The sequence below is a fragment of the Artemia franciscana genome, chromosome 1 (assembly GCF_032884065.1).
Source record: "Artemia franciscana chromosome 1, ASM3288406v1, whole genome shotgun sequence".
NCBI lineage: Eukaryota > Metazoa > Arthropoda > Branchiopoda > Anostraca > Artemiidae > Artemia > Artemia franciscana.
Window position 1 is genome coordinate 56,663,772 of NC_088863.1, and position 23,449 is coordinate 56,687,220.

The 23,449-nt window shown below is 33.4% G+C and overlaps 1 protein-coding gene across 6 annotated transcripts in view; it reads left to right on the plus strand.

Moving 5' to 3' along the window:
• The window catches only part of LOC136031546 (uncharacterized), a 611,644-nt gene that overhangs the window by 501,208 nt on the left and 86,987 nt on the right, over nucleotides 1-23,449 (plus strand). For all 6 annotated transcript variants that reach the window (XR_010618532.1, XM_065711218.1, XM_065711229.1 and 3 more), the window contains one exon: nucleotides 16,052-16,187. Coding sequence is in view for 5 of the 6 variants with exons in the window: in XM_065711218.1 (XP_065567290.1) it covers nucleotides 16,052-16,187 (136 nt within the window). In the remaining variant the exon portion in view is untranslated. The remainder of the gene's footprint in view (nucleotides 1-16,051; nucleotides 16,188-23,449) is intronic.

Consider the following 23,449-nt stretch of genomic DNA (forward strand, 5'->3'; position numbering starts at 1 on the left):
TGTAGTCCCAGTCACGAGTTGGCGTATTAGTTGTCGCAAATAGGCACAGTTGCAAGCATTTGCAAGTTATTATAGTCGGAGTAATAGTCACAAGTAGTGTGGAATCGCCGAAGTAGTAGCAGGAGTGCATCTGAAAGTTATAAGTTAGTGCTTTTGACCATTCCTAAGATATTGCAGATAAGCTTTTTGGATAACTTTGACGCTATTATTGAAGTTAAAAAAAAGACCACCATCAAGTAATGTCTGGGGTTAATTTAAAGCTGAAATTTAGAAAGGGTAACTACCTCCCAGGAAGCTATGATGTTGATAGACTTCAGAATAAGAACTTGAAAGAAACTTTCCAGGAACAGTTGAATCCTAAATTGAAGAGTTTAAAATATTACAATGTAAAAGATGGATTGAATAATTTTAGGAAAATAGTTTGTGAAGTTGCTGACTGTGTTATTGGGAATAAAGTTAGAAACGCAGGTAAAATATTAGTGAAAATACTTTACTTTTGATATAGAGGAGGAGGAAGGGCGCGTACAAGAATTATCTGTGTGATAGATTATAAAAAATATAAAGAATATAAAAAAAAAGTAGGGGAAAGCATCAAAATATGAATTATTGACTTGTGAGGTGGATATCATAGATATAATTGCCGAAGATATGGGAAGATGAAACTAGACGACATAACAGTAAAACATTGTATTGGCATGTTAATAAATTGAGAGAAATAGTCAAACTGGAATTGTCCTAGTTAAAGATAAGAACGGGACATAAATTAGTGATAAGGAAAGAGTTCAAAGAGACGGGTAGAACATTTTTAGAATGTGATAAACCGTGAGAGAGTTACAGAAAAATATATAGAGAATAATGAAGAAGTTTGTAACACAGATGATGAGAACAGAGATATATTTTTTGAGGACGAATAAGTGGCACTGCTAAAACGGCTAAAATGAAATAATATCCCAGGTTATGATAGTTTGGTAAACAAGTTTCTTAAATATGGTGGTTATAAGGTTTGAATATGAGATTATATCTACTAGAGATTATGAATATGATTTTTGAAAAAGGGGAAGTACCTAACGTTACGAGAATAACACTGCTGCGGTGAAGGTAGGAAATCAGGTTAGTAGCTGGTTTCGTATTAAATCAGAAGTCCAGCAGAGTTGCCTTCTATTTACATTTATATGGATCATTTTGATGGACTTTGTTTTAAGGAGCACAGCCAACCCAATGCGCGAAGATAGAATCCTTTGGGGAAAAGAAACTTTGCTAGACATAAATTTTGCTGATGATTTAGGCATCCTTGATGAAAATATTAGCAAAATGAATAGACTTTTAGAGGTTTTGTAAGTTCAGGGTGCAGGATTAGGCATAAAAACTAATGTTAAGAGGACAAAGTCATAATGGCAAGTGGAAAGCTTCAGTTAACTAGGTAGTTACACTCGTAAAGACAGTCGGTGCAATGAATGTCGAGAATGTCAAGGGTTTTTTTCACAGTTGAAAAAGTTTGGAAGAATAGGAAAATAAGTATGTGAACTAAGATTAGAATATTGGAGGCTACATTGATGACAATTGTCAAGTATGGTTCTGAAGCATGGGTGCTCTGAAACGAGGAAGGAAGATTTACTAGATGTTTTCCAGAGAAATTGCCTATGGATTGTTTTGGATATTCGATAGACATACTGTATTTCACAGTAGGCTCTACGAAATGTTTGATTCAATCCCACTTTCTAGGGCTATTATAAGAGAAAGTTTGAGATGCATACCTTCTGCGGATGAAGGACGATAGGTTGCCAAAGATTGTCATTTGAGCTAAAAATATTAGGCTAAACGAAAATTAGATGGTCCTTGGATGGGATGAGATACGTAATTTTGATAATCTGGATGCGCATAGTGTCTTTCAATTTAGTTCATCATTCCCCTCAACATTCCCTAAGGTTTCACCTTAATTGCCTTAGCCTTTTTGGACATACCCAGAATCAAACTTTTCTTGTTTCCCGATGATATATCCTGTATATAAGCAATCAACGTATTGTATTTACAAACTTTGCCCCAAGGACTATATGGCAAAAGGTATAAATTGCTTTTTCCAAATTTCAACCTTTATTTGGAAAGGGCGTCTAGAAAAGACAAGAGAGGGGGCTGTTAATTAAGGGGGCTTGTTAAAAGACAAGAGACGATATATTGATTATCGAATATCGAAAGTAAAAATATCGATAAAACGATATATCGTCTAATCAAATTATTACCCAACGCTACTACCATCAAAAGCTTGGCCTTGCAAAAATAAAAAACCCTATTTAATTAAAACTTCTGAAATTTACATTTCAGAAGGAGATATTTAATACAATCAAGTAAATTTAATTTCACCGAATATGTTTTCAACTTATAGTTAAGAGCTTTACATTGAAAGTTTATCCTTATTTAGAAGTAAATAGGCTATGCATGAAGCACTGCTATTACAGAGACAAGAAAGCTTATGCAAATATTTAGACATCAATCATATCCTCAAAGTATGTAATACGCTGCAGTAAATTTTAAATTTATTATTATCTTTTCTTTTCTTTTACTCTGTTTTGTATAGTGTGGAAAGGGAAAGTCATCTGATTAATGATAAAAAGAAATGAAATACATAAGAAAAATACTTCGTTTTCTCTTTGTTTACTTTTCGTTCCTGTTTGCTCATTCTTCATTTACTGTTCCGATTTTTTCGTTTAGAACAATAACCATTTTTTTAGTCATTTGAACGAAAGGGCCATAATATTCGAAACGAGTCATTTAATAGTGTTGAAACATTTTACAATCACTTCTTCAATGATTCTAACATACAAAATAGAATATAGTAGCTCTAATTCTTCGTTTACACTTTGCCTAGTCTACTCCAGACTGGTAATTTCCTTCTAGTAAATCAAATGTGAAACAAGTAAAAACGCCCATTGTGTAATCATTGGGCCTAAAGCCAGTAAAAATGGCAAGAAAAAGGAAAACACAAGGAATATTTCCCCTGTGTCTAATAAGGCGCGTTCCGAAGAGATAAAAACCGAAAAGAATGGAAAAGAAACACCCAAAAAACTAATAAAATGGAACAAACGCAAAGAGATTTAAAGAACAAATTGGGAAAAGGAAACAAGAACAAGAATTAAGAAAATAACATATGAAAATCAGATATTTCTATCCAAATCTGAAGGAAACCTAATATGCAATATAGTTACTCCCTTAAAATTAACAACAACAAAACGGTACTTTGTGTAGGAACTATAAAGCAACTAAGAATGATAAAGAAATTCATAGAACTTAAAATAGTTTATTTAAGAGACAATATTTTGCACGGGGATATTGTGTTTATTTGTGAGACAGTATTTTCAAGCACTATTTTAGTAGCTGCTTTTATGTTCAATTGCCGATAGCAAAAGTAATCTTATTTTTCAAATTTTATTTGCCAATCCCACGCTGGAGATTTTTACACCTCTTTTCCCTTGACAGTGTTCCTGAAATACTATCTTATCACTAACGAATCTAAAATAATGCCTAAATAGCCTTTGATATTGGCTCTTAATTGTTAGTCTTTGAGTCGAGCTACAGGCATTTTCTAGTCAGCAACAGATACAGCAACAGAAACATCTTGGTTTAATTTGCTTTGCTTTTTCTTCCCTGAGCTTGCACAGGTGATATGGATCTCAAAATTTTCATCCTGTGGACTGGGAACCGAACAAATGCAGAAAAAACTTTGTTATTTACATTGCTAATCGCTCTTGATAAAGCTATGGGATTATATTACCAATGTTTATGCATAGCTTTTATTTAACTGTGACAATTTTCATTTTAAATGCGGAAATGTATCATATACAAACTGATGTTCGTTTTAATTAGTTTAAATAGTATACCTGTAAGTAGAAAAGTGTGTATTTAGATTCACGCGAATTTTATGAAAATACCACAAATTCATTTCCTACGAGAAAATGCAACATAAATGGTCACTTCCGACCAAGTAGGCTATTGAAAGGGGTTTGGTCCAACCAAGTTGTCATATTCATTCTCATTTATAAATAGCTTCCCTGTGTCTGATTCTTCCCTATGCTAACACGCTGAAGATGCACACAATACTGCTAACACAGTAACCTGCACTAATGCTAACACATTTCAACTAGTGTTTCCACTTAGTTCCAACCAGATTTTTGATTGGTTAGTTTTGCACCCAACCACAGAAAATCCGACATTTTTTCCGACACTACACTGGTCTAAATTCCAACAAATTTTCGACTCCAACCGAAAAAATGACAATGTTCTGTCGCATAGGAATCTTTTTCTTTTCACAAGACAAGCCTTTACGCTATCTGTCCTGCAGCTCCTCCTCCCTCAATGGTAACTTGTATTTTTTTACCATTCAAAAAAAATCCCACCTTATTCACACTCATTTTATTTTTTCACCTCATATATTTAAAAAAAAATCATTTAAAATCCCTTTCTCCTCAAATACAAAGCAAACTTTCATCATTTTTTTTTTTTTTAGCTACACTTTTTTAACTACACTAAACGCATTCCTCAGCCGTCGCGTTGGCTTTTACAATTTTGAGTAGGTTTAAGCAGGGGGGCTAAACTCCACCATTCCTCTACTATCTTTCTTCCATCCAACGAAGGTGCACTATATATATGTAGAATCTCTTGCAGAAGACCAATTGCATCTATGTCCAAAGCTTTCGTAGCGTCAAGGATCTCACACAATGTAAACAGTTCGTCCTCAAATACGAATCACTGATTGATTTGCTTTACTACCTCCACAAATTTTACGAGCACATCCGTAGATGACTTTCACTTCACGTTCATCTGCTTTTGTACTCAAATTTGACTGCAATCTTTGAAGAGACTCTCGAGCTGCCATTCCCAAGTACACCTTTTCAGCTGGAAGGTATTCACTTGCTTTGTTAGGGTCGAGATTCAATGGCGTGGTTGACCTAATGTCTTAATGAAACTCATGGTCAGATTTCATAGAAGTATCTTAACCTCTAATTTTATTTTTTGAAATAAAGGTATTTTCGTTTTGGAAAAGAATATTAAAATCTGCAGAGAGCTCCATCACATAGAGTACAATTCAAGCTGAATACGAAGCAGTGGATTTTTTAGGGCTTGTGATGCCCTGTCATTCACGTGAGTTAGATCCTCAGCTGCTCCTCCCTGAAAGTAGCTATTTAGCGTATCCCAATTATGCGATTAGTCGATCAACACACATCCTAAGAGACAGTCAACCTGGGGCAAGCACATACAGGAATGGCTGTCTGTAAACTTCTGGTGTAATTCGAACTCAGAGTGTCATTTGGCACTCATGCTGAAGTGATTATATAATGTGCGACACAGATCTTCCCATTGCTTTGGCAATTGTTTTCAAGCATAAGAAGCAGCTAAATGAATTGAATGACTACTGCACTTAAAAAATATCACAGATATGAATTTGCCTTTGATTGTGCTCATAACCGGGTTATTTTAAGCAGAAGGTTTGGCATAACCATAGCCAAACATAGTACAGGGTGACCCAAAAAGATTCGTACCCATATTTTATTCGATAAAAAATCTATTTTTTTACAAATATCCTTTCTGTTGCAGGACATGAAAGATGAACCTTTGGATGATCGTTTGAAGCTATAGTTACCCCAAAAATGTCTTGGACCAATCAGCAGGAGATGTTCTCCCTTGAGATCTATTTTGCGACAAAATCATACCAGAGCGTACAAATTCATTTTCGAAAACTTCCATTGTCGCAACTTTCCCCCAAAATCACGATTGTTACTTGGGTTACGAAACTCTGTGAGCATGGGACGGTAGTGGACTTATTTCTAAAGCCACAGGGGGAACTTATTCAGGCAGGAAAGAGCGTGCAAGAAAAGAAGAAAACATTGCTGTAGTGAGGGACTACACTGTTCAATTAAACGTGAGAACACGCCACAGTGACTCCCTTGTCATTCCGAGTTCTTGGCTGTGTCTACGTACTGATTTTCTAGGGTTGCATCCTACTGAGTCCCTCACTGTAGCAATATTTTCCTCTTTTTCCAGCCTGAATAAGTTCCCCCTGTGGCTTTAGAACACAAGTCCACAACTATTTTGGTGACATTCGTCCAAAATATGTCGCAAAATAAGTTGCGACAATTGAAAAGTTTTCGAAACTGAATTTGTACACTCTAGTATGATTTTGTCACAAAATAGGCCTCCAGGGAGAATATCTTCTGCTGATTGGTCCAAGACATGTTTGAGGCAACTATAGCTGCAAACGATCATCCAAACGTTCACCTTTTACGTCCTGCAACAGAAAGGATATTCGTTAAAAATGGATTTTTTTATCGAATAAAATATGGGTACGAATCTTTTTGGGTCACCCTGTATTACACGTGTCCGCACAGAATCCAACCCAGTTCTCTGTAGGTATATTTTTATCTTACCGAACAAACAAGGTTGAAAATTGTTTCCACTTTCCCATCACAACACTCAACCATATCAAGGAGGTCTACTTGTATTTTAAACTCCTTATTGTAGAACAAAATTGCATCAAATTTTCAAAGGTGCCCCTTTCTTGTATTAGTGATTAATTTGTTTTTAATCACTAAGAAAACGATCTGCACATATCGCTAATTTGAAAACCTTCTCCAGTAAAAAACAGAAAATATAGAACAATTTAAAATCACACAATTAACTGTTTTTTATTAAAACTCCGACAAAACTCTGACGTCTTATTGAGTATTTTTTTTGGTCTGACAAGAGGGCCAAAATTCCGACAATGTTGGAAAAATCCGACATAGGAAGCACCGATTTCAACGGCGGTACAAATGACCCAAAACAGGTGTTGTAATGCTTGTCTTGATTTCTTTATGTGAGAACGATATAAAATGTCACGCTTGATCTTGTTTGGAAAAACAAAGTTTTATTTACAACATGCAGAACTCGTACCTGGGCAAACAAAAGGTTCCAATGGTATCCTCGTCAATAAGAAAAAAACTATTTTTTGTTTCAATACTATAAAATAAATGTTTTACAATTGATTTTGCTTCTAAATTCCACCCCTATCGCATACTTTCATATCTTTTTTTATTCACTTAATGTGATAATATGTTCCTTGAATGATAATGTTTATCGCTCTTTCAAATCCAATCTGTTTTAAATACTAATGAATGCTAAATTACCAACATGTGTGAAAGATCTCTGAACACCCCACTACAATTGAATAACTACTTAATTGCTTATATTTTATTTTTAGACTAATTTTATCCTTTTTTTAAGTTAGATTTTTATTTCAATTCTAAAAAAACGACTCTTAGCAAAACGCAGAAACATCTGCGCAAACCTATACTATAGCCTAATTACCTTTAATTTATCGTATATTCACTTTCGAGGCTAATCTTACCTTTGTTTTGAGTTCGTTTTTTAACTAAATACTAATGAAAGAGAATCCTAGCAACAAGCGTAAAGATCTGAACACGCCTCTGCTTTAATTTAATAGGCACTTTTTTATTTGAAATTTTTTTTAAGACTAGTTTCTTCTTTCAAATTTTACTCTTGTTACTTCAAAGCATTCTTTTAGCACCATACAATGATTAGCATCACAAGCCAAGCAAAATCTTAAGAACTAAGCTTTTTCTGGCTAACAAATCTTTTTCAACTTCACCTATAAACGTTTGAAATTTGATAAAAAATCACCAATGGAAAGTATTTCCTCCCAAGGATATATTTCGACGGGAGACTGCACAATTCTTATCCTAGAAACTGCACCCCAAAGGAGATTTTTTGTCAAAATACCTTACCTTTCTATACCTGGCAGAAGATGAAAGTTTATACACGAGGCACCTTAGCCAAAACAATGTCTAAATTAAGAATCTTTTTTTCTATGAACTATCACTTGACAATTACTCATCATAGAGCGTTGAAATTAATTTTAATTTGAAATGAAGTTTTAAACCCCTCTCCTATATAAAAAAAAAAATATTTTTTTTTTTACAGAATCAAGCATAAGTCTCTTTATTTGACTTAAGTATTGTCTGGTTACTATATGCCAAACTCTTCCGTATGTTAAAGAAGAAGACTACTGCTATTGACACTAGAAATGTCTGATCATATCCAGTTTACTCTAAACAGTATTTTGATAATCCGACTATTGTCAGAACTTTGGGGCCTAATAAAATACGCTTTATGTTTTGTGAGGTGGAATTTGGTCTAATAGGAAAATTTTGAGATTAACACTTATTTCATACTTTTATGAGTCTATTAAAGAGGCTTTTCTTGGTATTTGCTCAAGTTTGCTATTAATCATAGATTTAAACATGTCTTTCGCTCTACAAGGTCTTTAAAGTTTTTAAAAAATTCACAGTTAAAAAAAAATATATTTCTTCTTTTTAAACTTAAAAAGTCAGACCCCTTTCATTTCAAAAAATCTCAGATTTCTTAAGAATTTCAAAGTTCTAACCCTTTGAATTTTCATTAATTGGTATCAAAGTGTCATATATTAATGTTCTTATTATGATTTTCACCAAAACTTTCCAATATAATTTTTTTTACATTTTTTTTTCTTCTAATATGTTGAATTTTCATATCTTATTACTAGAGTTTTCAGTTCTAAAATTTCATAAATCGAATAATCATAGCTTCTTTCTAAAATTCAGCCTTTAACGATAATTTTCAGCAATAAAACACTTACTTTTTCAAGAATTCAAAAAACTTCTCAATTTTCTTCCTTCCAGCCTTTTGAATTTACATATCTTTATAACTAAACCTTTCATATTTTAAGAATATCAGCTTTCTTAAAATAAGAATATCAGTTCTTATGTTGATTTTCAAGAGCAATAAATTCCCCGTTGAAGAATTTTGAGAAATTTCGTATTTTCTCCATTCTATCTTTCTGAATTTTCCTATTTCTGCAAAAACAATTTCACCTTTCAAGAATTACAGTTTTTTCAAAACTAAAGTATTTTCATGTTGATTTTCGACAACAAAGCACTTTCTAATTCAAGAATATTGATCTATTTTGCATTTTCATCCTTCTAAATAGCTTTCAGAAAACACCTTTAAATTCACTATATTGACAAAATTCCCATTTTCTTACTTCTAGCAATTCTGAATTTTCATGTTTTCGTTTTCAAGCTTCAAGAATATCAGCTTGTATGAAAATTAAAGACTACTTTTGTTCATTTTTTTACAACAAACACTTCCCAATTCATGAATTTCGACAAATTTCAGATTTTCTTCTCTTAATCCTTTCAATTTTTACGTTTTTATAACTAAACCTTCCGCACTTCGAGAATCCCAGCTTGTCTTCAGAATTCCGCCACACTGAAGTCGCTTTTAGTCTACAGAGCCCTTCCCAAAACAAGAGTTTTCGGTAAATTTGTATTTTCTTATATTCTAGTCTAACGGTTGTTTGGATTTTTATATTTGAACTACCCCTATTGATCTGTCTTCAGTTATAAATTTCTAAAGTACTGATGACCAAAATAATTCAAAATATATGTTTTAAATTGAATTAAAGGAATGCATCGTGGAATCTCATGTAGTTTTAAAATAAAGTGCTCTAAAAGTTTTAATTTCATAATCGATAAAAATTTATTTTATTGTATACTTATTTTATTGTATATTATGTGTGAAAACTATCAAAATTCTTGTTGAAAATTTGTCTTGCCGTTAGTAATACTATTGAAAGTTAAGGAATTCATTTTTTTTTTACCGTTGAGAGCCAACATGTCTATAGCAGTTCTTTCAGAATATATCTGCTTTAATATTCAATGTAAAGCTTCAGTTTGCTAAAATAAAAGCATGCTCTTTCTACTTCAATTATTTCATTATTTTTTCTGCACTGGTTGGCTCACTGATTTTGTTTTCCTTACCAATTGCAATATTAAATCACTATACGGTCTCCTTTCACCTTCCAAAGAAGTTATGTAAAGTATATTAAGCTGTGGCGTTAGTAACATAATTAAAAAAAATAGTTCATAAAAAGGAGAGTGAAGAGTGATAAAAGAAACAGAAATAATTTCTTATATGATGGAGACCGTGTCTCCTCATAAATCTCCAGCTTATTACACTAAAGTCTCAAAGTGGTACAAATTTGTAACCAATTCTATTTTAAAACATAGGAAGGGAAAAAGAATTGTTTGAGGCAAATTTAAGGAAGTGCAATAGCGATGCTTAGAAAAAAAGTAAAGCATGTTCTGTGGAATTTTCTACATTTTTTCACCGAGACACTTTGTGTGGAAGGAATTGGTATTCAAATTTCTAGTCTCCTCTTTGAAATTCAGGAGTGATTGGAGGGCAAGTGGTCCCCCACCCCGTATTCCCCCAGAGAAATACGATAAGATATTCAGATACTTCTTTTGTTCAGAATAGTTGAACAGTTCAATAAATCTAGACCAATGCCTTTAAGGATGATAATCCCATTAGCCCTTGGGGCAATCACTGTAAGCTATGCAACTCATACTGCGTTTATATAAATTATTTATTATTTGGAAAGAGAGACATGTTTGACCCTTCGTATCCAAAAAGGCTAAGAGTATTAAGATGAAAATTTTCAAAGATTGTTGAGAGGTGCGTTGCAAAAAATCCAAACACAAAATGTTCATGCAGGTTTTATAAAAAGTGTATCTCAGGAATAGCTTAAGGTATTAAGTTGATGGAATAATGCAGAAGGTGATTAAGTTCCAGCTACTCTTATTTCTAGCGTTTTTCGTATTTTCTTCAGCCACAAAGTGCTTCCCAATTGGAATTAATAACGGATAGCTAGGTTTCCTTTTGAACACTGGCTAGCTTCCTCGAAGGCGGCGATGCGACACTTCTTTGGAATTACTTTGACATCATGTTGTCAGGGTGACTTATTCTTGATCAAACTACCAAAGATGTCAACATTTGATCAAATTTGATGTGGGAGACTGGTTTACGATGTACTGGAGATTGTTTCATTTCTGACTTTCGCGGACTGCTAGTTCTCCAATATATACCAAAGGCGCTTATAATAGAAGACTCCAGATCTCCCGCTTCTGTGGTTTTTAAGGTGTATTTTTTCAGACGGACAAAAACAGCCCAGATCAAAGAAATATGACCCTGGATATTCCCCTTCACCACCACCATAGTGGTCTATCATAGAATCTAGGTATTTCCATCCATTTTAAAATTGCCAAGAGATTTCCGTTGAGCAGGACGATTACATCTCTTATGACACTTGTCCTCGCCGTTGTTGTTTTCTGCTGACTCTTATGAAGGCCGGTAGATTTGTCATCATTAGATTGATTGTTGAGCATGGATTGTGCTACAACACGCCTCTATCATCTCCAATTTCAGTCTTTGCACATTAAGAGTATGCAGGACAGATGTGCCGTCTTCCATCTTGCCGTCTTAGTAGAACAAATGACGTCAAAAATCAACCGCATCAAAGCAGAAGTGAAGTCAATTTTACTGAGGTTTAAATTGGTAGTCCAGGATCAATTTTAAGCTAAACATCTGGTCAAAGCTGCCTATCCTGGACCTTTAACCTCGATTCCTCGACTTCGATTGGTCTGCTTTCATTGATTTTACCTCATATGGTTCCATCAGTGTATTTCCAAAAACAACGAAATTTAAATGGAAAATGACCCAGTAAAATAGTGGCACCTCACACCACTGTTTTACCAACTCAACTTTTTTATCCTTTTTCATCCACCAAGAAAATTTTAGATTGACAGAGCTTCTTTTTTTAAATAAGCAAGCAGTAGTCAAACAGTTCGGGGTAACGAACTGTAGTAAGGAGCGACCCGGCTCAATAGTAACCAAAACTCTAAAAAATGGAATTTTGATACCAATAGCTACATCAAAAGAATCGCATTTTAATGCTGGTTTTAAATATATAAGTTTCATCAAGTTTAGTCTTACCCATCGAAAGTTACGAGCCTGAGAAAATTTGCGTTATTTTAGAAAATAGGGGGAAACGCCCCCTAAAAGTCATAGAATCTTAACGAAAATCACACCATCAGATTCAGCGTATCAGAGAACCCTACTGTAGAAGTTTCGAGCTCCTATCTACAAAAATGTGGAATTTTGCATTTTTTGCCAAAAGCAGATCACGGATGCGTGTTTATTTGTTTTTTTGTTTTTTTGTTTTTTTTTCCCCAGGGGTAATCGTATCAACCCAGTTGTCCTAGAATGTTGCAAGAGGGCTCAATCTAACGGAAATGAAAAGTTCTAGTGCCCTTTTTAAGTGACCAGAAAATTGGAGGGCACCTAGGCCCCCTCCCACGCTAATTATTTTCCCAAAGTCAACGGATCAAAATTCTGAGATAGCCATTTTATTCAGCGTAGTCGAAAAACCTTATAACTATGTCTTTGGGGACGACTTACTCCCCCACAGTCCCCGTGGGAGGGGCAACAAGTTACAAACTTTGACCTGTGCTTACATATAGTAATGGTTATTGGGAAGTATACAGGCGTTTTCAGGAGGATTTTTTTGGTTTGGGGGAGGGGTTGAGAAGAGGGGGATATGCTGGGGGAACTTTCCTTCGAGAATTTGTAATGGGAGAAGAAAATTTCCATGAAGGGAGAGCAGGATTTACTAGCATTATTTAAAAAAAAACAATTAAAAAATAAAAGTGAAAAAGCTTTTTCAGCTGGAAGTAAGGAACAGCAATAAAACTTAAAACAAACAGAAATTATTACCCATATGAGGGGCTCACCTCCTTCTAATACCTCGCTCTTTACGCTAAAGTATTTTCGGTAATTTCAACTACTTATTCTACGGCTTTTGTGATTCAGGGGGTCATTCTTTATGAATTGGGATAAAATTTAAGCTTTAGTGTAAAGAGCGAGGTACTGACGATGGGGCGAATCCCCTCATATATGTAATAAAAACATGAGAATACAAAAGTTCTTTACGTAAGCTAATTTATAAGTTACGTAAATCTTTTACCAATAAAAAGATTCGTAAAAAATTAAAAGTTCTAGTTGCCTTTTTAATTAACCAAAAAATTGGGGGGCAACTAGGCTTCGTCCCCCGCTCTTTTTTTCTCAAAATCATTCGATCAAAATTATGAGAAAGCCATTGAGCCAAAAAAAAAAAATATGCAAATTTCGTTTTGATTATTCCTCTGCGGAGAGCCAAAATCAAAACATGCATTGATTCAAAAACGTTCAGAAATTAAATAAAAAAAACAAGTTTTTTCAACTGAAAGTAAGGAGTGACATCAAAACTTAAAACGCACAGAAATTACTTCGTATATGAAAGAGGCTGCTTCCTCATCAACGCCCCGCTCTTTACGCTTAAGTTTTTTACTGTTTTAGAAAGAAGAATTGAGAGAAAGAGTCAAACTTTAGCGTAAAGAGCGGGGCGTTGATGAGGAAGCAGCCTCTTTCATATACGAAGTAATTTCTGTGCGTTTTAAGTTTTGATGTCACTCCTTACTTTCAGTTGAAAAAACTTGTTTTTTTTATTTAATTTAAGTAAAAAGAGTTTTCAAAATGTCATCAAGCCCTATCCGTAAAAAATATTATGTATAGTCTGATATTATAGTCTGATCTGATATGTTTTATAGTCTGAGGTACCTTTAGTTGTATAGACTCTGTGAACTTTCGGGAACTAATATGCAAGCGTATGACATTGCTTCCTCCACATCTCGGAAGTGGAAGCATGCAGATTTCTTCCTCAGCAACTGAAAAGCTCAATATTTAGTTTTTTAATACTTTGAAATCAATTGAAAATCTCAGAATTTATGGGCAATAGCAACTTGGTCCTCTATTGGGTGTGCTGCAATGGGAACCCTTTGTCCGATGGCCACGGTTTGGGATAGGAGTCAGTGGCACGACTCTGTAAGCTCAGACAGAGTCAACCCAGCTCAAAATGGGTACATGGAGAAACCTGGGGGAGGTAAGCAGGGAAGGTGTACAGAGCACAGGATGGCTGCACCCCCACCCCCAATGCACTTCCTGGCTGAAAGACCACGAAACGGACATCAGTCCAGGGTCTAGTTTTGTCGTACTTTTTACTATTGGGTACGATGGTTGTTCGGATCCAAAAAGATGACAGAAAACACCCCTTCTTCTGGCACATTGAACAAATGAATTAACTTATTTCGCTTATAAAAAGACATAATGTTGCTTTTTGAGTAATAAAATGCACGATAGCAATAACAAAGGGTATCAAATAAGAAATTCACAGATATACACATACAGAACAAAAAATAGATATTAATATCACAAAGTATTACACCGTTCATTTTCAGTTAAACTCATATAAAACTTCTCCAGTTTCTACTGAATTACCATGACGGGTCTGGTATATTCTATTGGTTATAAATAGCTGTGTTACTCTTCCAAGGAGGCACGCGGAAAATAAATTTACAAAAACGGTAGTAACAAGAACGCACAGTACGTTTATTCGTGTGAGAATCAGATAAGAGCACCCAAAAAGGAAAAAGCGCGAACAATTACAGTTTAACCATCACCGAAAATAGTTGGTCCCGAATCTGTCGACTATATAAAGCTTTCAAAGATGCAATCATACCGTAGGCTTTTTTTAGTTAGTTAAGTTTATTAATAAAATTAAATCTTAACAAAATGCATACAGATATATAATACATGAAAAACCAAGTCATTCAACTAAATCTTCTAGCCTGCCCATGAACTTGCAAGGGCAAGTTGTCCTAGGGACGTGCTAAGAATAGAAGAAAAAAGTGAAAATCTTAGTGCTAGTTATAAGCACAAATTAAATATACCAGAAATATATATATATATATATATATATATATATATATATATATATATATATATATATATATATATATATATATATATATATATATATATATATATATATATATATATATATATATGTATATATATATATATATATATACATATACATATATATATATATATATATATATATATATATATATATATATATACATATATATATATATATATATATATATATATATATATATATATATATATATATATATATATGTATATATATATATATATATATATATATATATATATATATATATACAACCTTCCGTTTTGGAAGAGAGATTTATGGCAAGATTAACAGCCTGAAGCATCATTTGCAGTACCCAAAGATGTAAATTCCCAAAACTAATTGAGGCGAAAGATAAAAATCTTTTGGAAAGACAAAGTTTTGAAACAAATTGTGAGTATGGCCAAAAGTCACATTTTAGCGACCTCCTATTATATCTCTTTTTGGCTTGTAAATAGTTTAGAAAGTCTATCATTAACAACATTGGTATTTGTCAATTTTGTTTCTTCTTTGCTTGTGGGTTCAGACTACTAACAGTCATTGACTAGCTTTGACTAACTTTGAATTAGCTTTGACTAACTTTGTCTTAGCTTTGACTAACTTTGACTAGGAACAGTCATGAGAACACTTGAAGCTTTGCTTTCAATTTGCCAAACAATACTCTTAAAACAACCTTTATAAAGAGTCCAAAAATAGTCTTTAAGGATTCCTTGTGTGGGGTTTGCCCAATTAGCAACTGAATAGAATTTTTCCATTTTAAATCTTTCCACGTAAAAAGTGCTGCTAGTGTTGAAAAAGTTTTTTTTCGTAGGAGAGTCCTACTAGCAATCATGAAAGAGGTTTTCTCCCAGATAGGACAAAGTACATGCTTGTTTAATACCGAAACCATTTCAGTTTAAATACTTTTGAGATGATATATTCGGTACACACGTGATCATGGTGGGTTTGGGTCTGCCATCTTCCCGTCAAACACGAAGGTTAGAGCTGGAGAAATTTAATTATATGCCGAGAGTTCTCAACTCCAACCCAGTCCGTTTCTTAATCTAGGCCCTCAAGAAATTTAAAGACAGTATAAAATTATTAACGAAATCCTAACTTATCAATGCACAAGTACATTAGAGAAGGTTGAAAAAATCGTGCCCCAGTAACGTACTGCTTTCAGCCTTTTTTACTAAAAACTAAAACATTTTTTTGCCAAAATTGCTCAACAGATTTACGAGGTATTAAATTTACGATAAGAGCCAATATTAGGCTGTTTATTTTTATTAAAGAAACGAGCTACCAGCAAAATAACATTTTTTTCTTTTTTTTTAGATGGAAGAATCAGACAAACATAAAATTTTGCTTCACAATGTAAACTTTGATACGGCAGGCAGATACAGAAGCGAGATAGTTGCTGAAGGTCCCTCCTTTCAAACAATGTCGAATGCTCAACATCTTAGCGTTGTTCGTAAGTAAAGTTTTTTAATTTGAAGACTGAATTGAGCAAAGACAAGTTCAGACACAGGCACAAGAAAAGCTCATCCTAAGGCTGAAGATTCTAACAGATATTCTTTAGTCTGGGAGTATTTCTGGCTATTCAGCAGCTTTGTCTCATATTAATGTAGTCGGCTTTTTATACACTTCTGAGAAAACTCGATATTTTGAGCTCAGTATCCTTCTTATTAAAAAAAAAATATATAATCAAAACAAGAATGTCATCAATTCAGGATCTTTTTCTTAATTACATGATACATGATTTTCTATTTCCATGTATGAAACCTTATCACCCGCTAAGCAACAGAACTGGAAGCAATTATAATTTCCGTCCTAGTGGGGATACAATCGCCAACAGCAAATCAAGTATTGTTTCTCTCTCTCTCTGTTTTTCTCTCACTCCATTTTTCTTTCTGTCTCTCTCTTTCTTTCTCTTTACTCATCCAACAATTTTTTTTCTCTTTTTTAATCTTTAGCCCTATTTCGTGTTCTCTTTCGTGATTTTTCCTATATATTCTTTTATTTATGTATATATATATATATATATATATATATATATATATATATATATATATATATATATATATATATATATATATATATATATATATATAGTTCTTTTTATTCTTTTTTATTCTTTTATATATAGAAGACATATTCTGAGTTATTTCTTTTAGAAGAAAAATCACAAAGTGTGTCGACGTTTATACACTGCATTGCCCACTCTCTGGGTAATAAATAAAAATTTACTTGACTATCGCAAATTTAGTTAAATGTCTTCTTTTTGAAATTAAGCCTAAGACACATTGTAATTTCATAATAACAATTATGAAAATTCAAATATACAATAAGATGGTCAATCTATTATTTGAAAGATTAAAAAAAAGTTTTTCGCTGGAAATATAGGTGCACCATTAAAACTTAAAATGAGCTAAAATATTTTATTTTTTATATGAATAGGGATGCCCCTTCCTCTACCCTCATTCCTTACTCTAAAGTCCTGAAGGTCTTAAAAAAACAATGATCGTTCAAATTCAAGAGCCTTTGTGTTTGAGCAGTGTTTCTTAGGGAGTTGTGATTAAAAAAAAAAAAAAAAAAAAAAAAAAAAAACATGCTTTAGCGTAAAGAGGAATGGTCGGTTAAAGTTAAGAAGGAGATTTCCTTAACAATCTATTGACAATGGGGATCTTCGCCGTTTTTTGGAAAATCATGATAATTTTCTTAGGCTTGTAGCTTTTGAGTGGTAGTATTAAACTTAGCGAATTTTATATATTTGGAATCAAACAGTTCGTGTTAACCAAGTGTAGTAAGGAGCGACCTGGCTCAATAGCAACCGAAATTCTAATAAAAGTAATTTTGATACCAATAGTTACATCAAAAGAATCGCATTTTAATGCTGAATTTAAATATATAAGTTTCATCAAGTTTAGTCTTACCCACCAAAAGTTCAGAGCCTGAGAAAATTTGCTTTATTTTAGAAAATAGGGGGAAACACCCCCAAAAAGTCACACAATCTTAACGAAAATCACACCATCAGAATTAGCGTATCGGAGAACCCTAATGTAAAAGTTTCAAGCTCCTATCTACAAAAATGTGGAATTTTGCATTTTCTGCCAGAAGACAGATCACAGATGCGTGTTTATTATTTTTTTTTTACCAGGGGTTATCATATCGATTCAGTGGTCAAAGAATGGCACGAGAGGGCTCATTCTAACGGAAATTAAAAGTTCTAGTGCTGTTTTTAAGTGACCAAAAATTGGAGGGCACCTAGGCCCCCTCCCACGCTCATTTTTTTCCCCAGAGTCACCCGATCAAATTTCTGAGATTACCATTTTATTCACCATAGTCGAGAAACCTAAAAACTCTGTATTTGGGGACGACTTACTCCTCGACAGTCCCCTTGGGAGGGGCTGCACGTTACAAACTTTGACCAGTGTTTACATATAGTAATGGTTATTGGTAAGTATACAGACGCTTTCAGGGGAATTTTTTCGGTTTGGCGGGGGGAGGAGTTGACGGGGTTATGTGGAAGGATCTTTTCATGGAGAAATTTGTCATGGGGGAAAAGAATTTCAATGAAGGGGGTGCAGGATTTTCTAGCATTATTTAAAAAAAAAATAATGAAAAAATAAATATGAAAAGTTTTTTTCAACTGAAAGTGAGAAGCCGCATTAAAACTTAAAACGAGCAGAAATTATTACGCATATGAGGGGTTCACCTGCTCGTAATACTTTGCTCTTTACGCTAAAGTATTTTTAATAATTTCATCTATTTTTTCTACGGCCTTTGTGATTCAGGGGTCATTCTTAAGGAATTGAGACAAAATTTAAGCTTTAGTGTAAAGAACGAGGTATTGACGAGGGGGTGAGCCCCCTCATATGCGTAATAAAAAAAATACGAATATAGAAGTTCGGTACGTAAGTAAGTTACGTATATTTTTTACTAATGAAAACGTTCGTACAAAATTGAAAGTTCTAGTTGCCTTTTTAAGTAACCAAAAAATTGGAAGGCAACTAGGCCTCCTCCCCCGCTCCTTTTTTCTCAAAATCTTCCGATTAAAACTATGTGAAAGCCACTTTGCCAAAAAAAAATTAATATGCGAATTTTGTTTTAATTATTTATGTACGGAGAGCCAAAATCAAAACATATATGAATTAAAAACGTTCACAAATTAAATAAAAAAAAAAAAGTTTTTTTAACTGAAAGTAAGGAGCGACAATAAAACTTAAGACGAACAGAAATTACTCCGTACATGAAAGTGGCTTTTCCTCCTCAACGTCCAGCTCTTTATGCTAAAGTTTTTTACTGTTTTAAAAAGTAGAGTTAAGAGAAAGAGTAAAACTTTGACGTAAAGAGTGGGGCATTGAGGAGGAAAAGCCCCTTTCATATACAGAGTAATTTTTGTTCGTTTTAAGTTCTAATGTCGTTCCTTACTTTCAATTAAAAAAAAATTGTTTTTTCTATCTAATTAGTATAAGAAGCCATGTCTTTCGATGTATCCATTACTATCAAAATTTTGTATTTAGAGCTTTGGTTAGTATAGGATCCAGTCGCTCCTTATCTACAGTTCGTTACGACGAACTATTAGGTTTACAATTATCAGAAAACGTAGTTTCAGTTGTCTTACTTTTCAGACTTATATATAATTAAATCAAATTCAGTTAACGACTTCTCAAAAATAAAGAGTCAGGTGCATCACTACGTGGATCAAAAAGTTCGTCTCAAAGAAAAAATATTATTAAGTTAGTAGGATTTGGGATTTTGAATTTATTTTGGCCCTTCGTGGTGTTGGTACTAGTAAAAAAAGACCCAGTTACCCTATTTCTCTCAAATAGAATTCACTGTACGTCCATGTCTCCGTCCAAAAACAATAAATCTTTGTGTGATGAGAAAATGTTTGAGAGCAGCTAAAGAGCTTTTCTTTCCGTTCTATAGTTGCAAAAACTGTGAGGCTGTATCCTTGCTTCGTATATCCCTTGGATAAGCTTAACAATTTTTAAAAACTCTTAATTTTGTTCTAGACGAAAAAAACTGCAACATTTGTTCTGAATATACCACTATGACTACACAGATGAGCACGTTCCTCTTCCATCCAAATCAATTTGAAGCATCCTATTTTACACCCTTCTAAGAAGTTCTCATTCCCTTAAACCTTTCCTTACGACATCCTCTAACCCTATTTGGGGCAAATTACTTTTAGTTTGGCCCTTTACGGTTGTTGGACATGGACGATCCTGGACAATCTGTTATCCCTCATCTACAAAATTTGTCCTGACCATCCTAACCTTTCGCTCATCATAGCCCTAGAAAAGGGAAATGAGCCATATTTTTATAATGGAATTGTATTTCATATTCACTACTTGTTTGCTTAAATAAATACATTTGAACTCGTTTATTAAAAAGAGCTCTGATTTACTGTTTAATGGATAAAGTCAAACGTTACGTAACGTGTTGATGCAACCACATGTGTCTCCGGCTGAGGTTCAATTGATTCTGAAACTTCAAAGAAGATGTCTTCATGGCCTGACATTTGAAGCAGAGCAACATAAGAAAAAAGAATATTTTTTACTAAGAACCAATACAAGTAGCCTGCATTTTTTCAAACAATTGTTTTCCTTTATAAGAACCCCCTGGTCCACTCACATCAAAATTTTAAATATGCTTGATCTTCCCCGTTCTAAATTCCATCAAATTTTTGGCTTGGCACTTTAACCGTTAATGTTTATCCATACCTAATACTGCAGATACGTTCTTTTGACCACTTTGAACTATAGAGTGCCTTTCCCCTAAACTTTCCCAAAAGACGTCAAGTTGGCAGTGGAGGATCCAGGTGGGGGGGGGGGGCAACCTCTAACGTAGTGGTGGATTTGGGGTTGGGACCACTTTCTGCGGTTGGGGTTGGGACAAAATTTATTCTTTGTAATTGGTTTTTTGTAGTTGAGGTTTCAATAATTTTTTAATCGTTAAGACTGTTTCTTTTCACAAACAAATTTGAAACAAAATTTCAGTTACTTCGTGTGCTCTCTGTTAGATTTTACTGATAACGCACACCGCCTAAAAGTGTTTATCAAGGTAGTCTGTCTGTATTACGACAACAGCCAACTGGGAGGCGGAAATTTTCATTTCGTTTTAACAAGGAGGGGAAATTTTAAATCTCCACTTCTTTAGGCTGTCGAATTGATATTTGAGGATTGTGTTGTTACAACGGGGCTGAAAAACTCATTATTTAAACTTCATTTTACTGTCAAAAACTTATTTTCGGGTCTTACTATGGCACAGAGACAAAGAAATTGATATCATTACTCTTTTTGGCTGTCATAAATTTGAGTTTGCTTTTTTTGCAAAGTGGGGTGTTTTTTATAACATTGTTGTTTTTAAGGGGATTTTTATAACAGAAAATAAATGTATGAGAAGTGCAAACATATTATTTATTTTTGGGGTTTAGCTGAGCAAATGCAAGCCACTTTACAGCTTATTTTTATCTAGTTACAGCTCTCCATATTATGGCATATCACCTCTTCAGTTCATCCTAAAACATTAAAATAAGGGTCAAACTCTTTAGAAATACCTGAATTTTGATAAAGGTTCCTATTAGCATACACTTAAAACTAAGCATTTGAGTCGAAATACGCCTTCAAAATTCGGAGTAGTGATATAAGAAAAACAGATTTTCGAAAAATTGTTTATAAAAGAAGGCAAATGATTATGTGTTTACTTCTCTTTTCTAATCGGCATAGATGTGTCTCTTGACTTCTCAGTTTGAATCTGTGGAATCACATCAATTTTTTTTTTTCAAATGTTTGCTAATGAAATTTAAAAAAGTGGAAATTCACACCACTTGAGTTGACCACGGAAATGGAATGTAACTACAATATTATTTCAAAGTTTTTCACCTTTTCAATACCCACCAGTCACAAAATGTAGTTATATTTTGTATAAGGGTTGAATACATTTGTTCATAAAATTGTACAAACTGCTATATATACCGCTAAGTAATTTTATACTTATTTTGATACATGCCATCCAATCATATTTTCATGATTGGTTGCTTATAAATCGAAATTTTTACGGGACAATTCTCTTACTTAATGCTAAATCTGAGCCGATATTTCAAATTTTTATTTTTGTGCTCAACAGACATGTCGAGATTTAAACGTTCAGATTGAATGTCTAGAAATCTAGATTAAACACAAATAAATCAGAAATCTACCACAGCTTGAAACCCCGAGAATTTAAATCACCAATCTATACCTATCAAATACAAAAATAACAAACACGTGAATATTTTTTAAGAAGTATTTCAACTCATAAACTTAGTTTGAAGCACATGCCAATATGCACTTGCATTGGAGTTCATATTTTTCTGACGATTTTGGTCTTTCTTCGAATATTTTAGGATGAATAGAAGAGGAAATAATAACGAAGAGCTCTAAACTGAAAGAAATCTAGACTGACAGCACTAGCCATTAGAAACATTCACCGAAATATTTAAGTAGAGATTGACAGTGTAATAGATAGATATGGTGGGAGTAGAAATAAAGGAATAGACTTTTTCTTATAAAACTGTGAATTATGTAATTTAAGCAAAATGTGCGAACTTTAAAAACTGGAAAGATACGCAACGTTGTTACAGGGAAATTTTGATTAATAGCTTCTGATTTTTCGTCAAGGTTGACACTGTTTATTAAAATATTATTTTAAAAAGAAATAGTGACTAGTTAATGCTTTAGTACCTGTACTTAAAACACTTGTTTTAAATGTTGTCTATCTGTTTCTGTCTCTTTGTTCTATTTTTCTTGTTACACCCCTAAACGAACTAATATTTAATGTTTAATACATCTGCTATGAATTTAAAATTGTTTCTTAATCCTGATTTCCTAGTCTTCATTGCTATCATAATTACTAAGCGATGCCACAAAGTTAGGCAACATACTAAATGGTTCGACCTGTGTCACAATTAATGCCTGACCCCAAAAGATGGTTCAAGACCTTTTTTTTTTTTTTTTTTTTTTTTTTTTTTTTTTTTTTTTTTTTTTTTTTCTTCTTTTTTTAACAATATAAAGCTTAACTCGCTTGCTATAGTGGTCAGAAGTGCAACGGCAAAAAATTATGGAGAAAATATTAAATATCATTTTTTTATGGATGGTGAAAAGCTTTTATTTCTTCATTGCGGGGAAATTTTATAATGTATTATTTTTTTTAACGATATTTTTATACCATTTTAATGTCAACAAATTAATTAGAACTTTAACCCTCATCAGATTTTAGATTAAATTTATGACCATTTCCACTACCTACCTACGAATAATTGTTGAGATTCCTTTTAAATTGCTGGAATTTCTTTGTTCGTAAGTTTATCGAAGCAACCTATTATGCGCCTCCCGCTAAAGAAAATCCTGGTTTTGCCCCTGCAAGTTAGTACCCTTAGTCTTTATTAAAATAAATATGAAATATCAACATTCCCTTCCATATGTTCAAAATGATTCAATTTAGTATCCTCAATTGTTCCTAAGTTAATCTAGATGTAGTGTTTTGACAATCTGGATACACATCATGTCTTATAATTTAGTTTGACATACCAGTCAAAATCACCTGAAATTTTCAACTTAACACCCTTAGCTTCTCCTCAGATATTCCAGATATACCCTTTTGACAATCTGGATGTATTTAGGGAACTTCGATTTAGTTCAAAATTCCTCTCAGCATTTACTGAAACTTTCAACTTAATACCCCTGT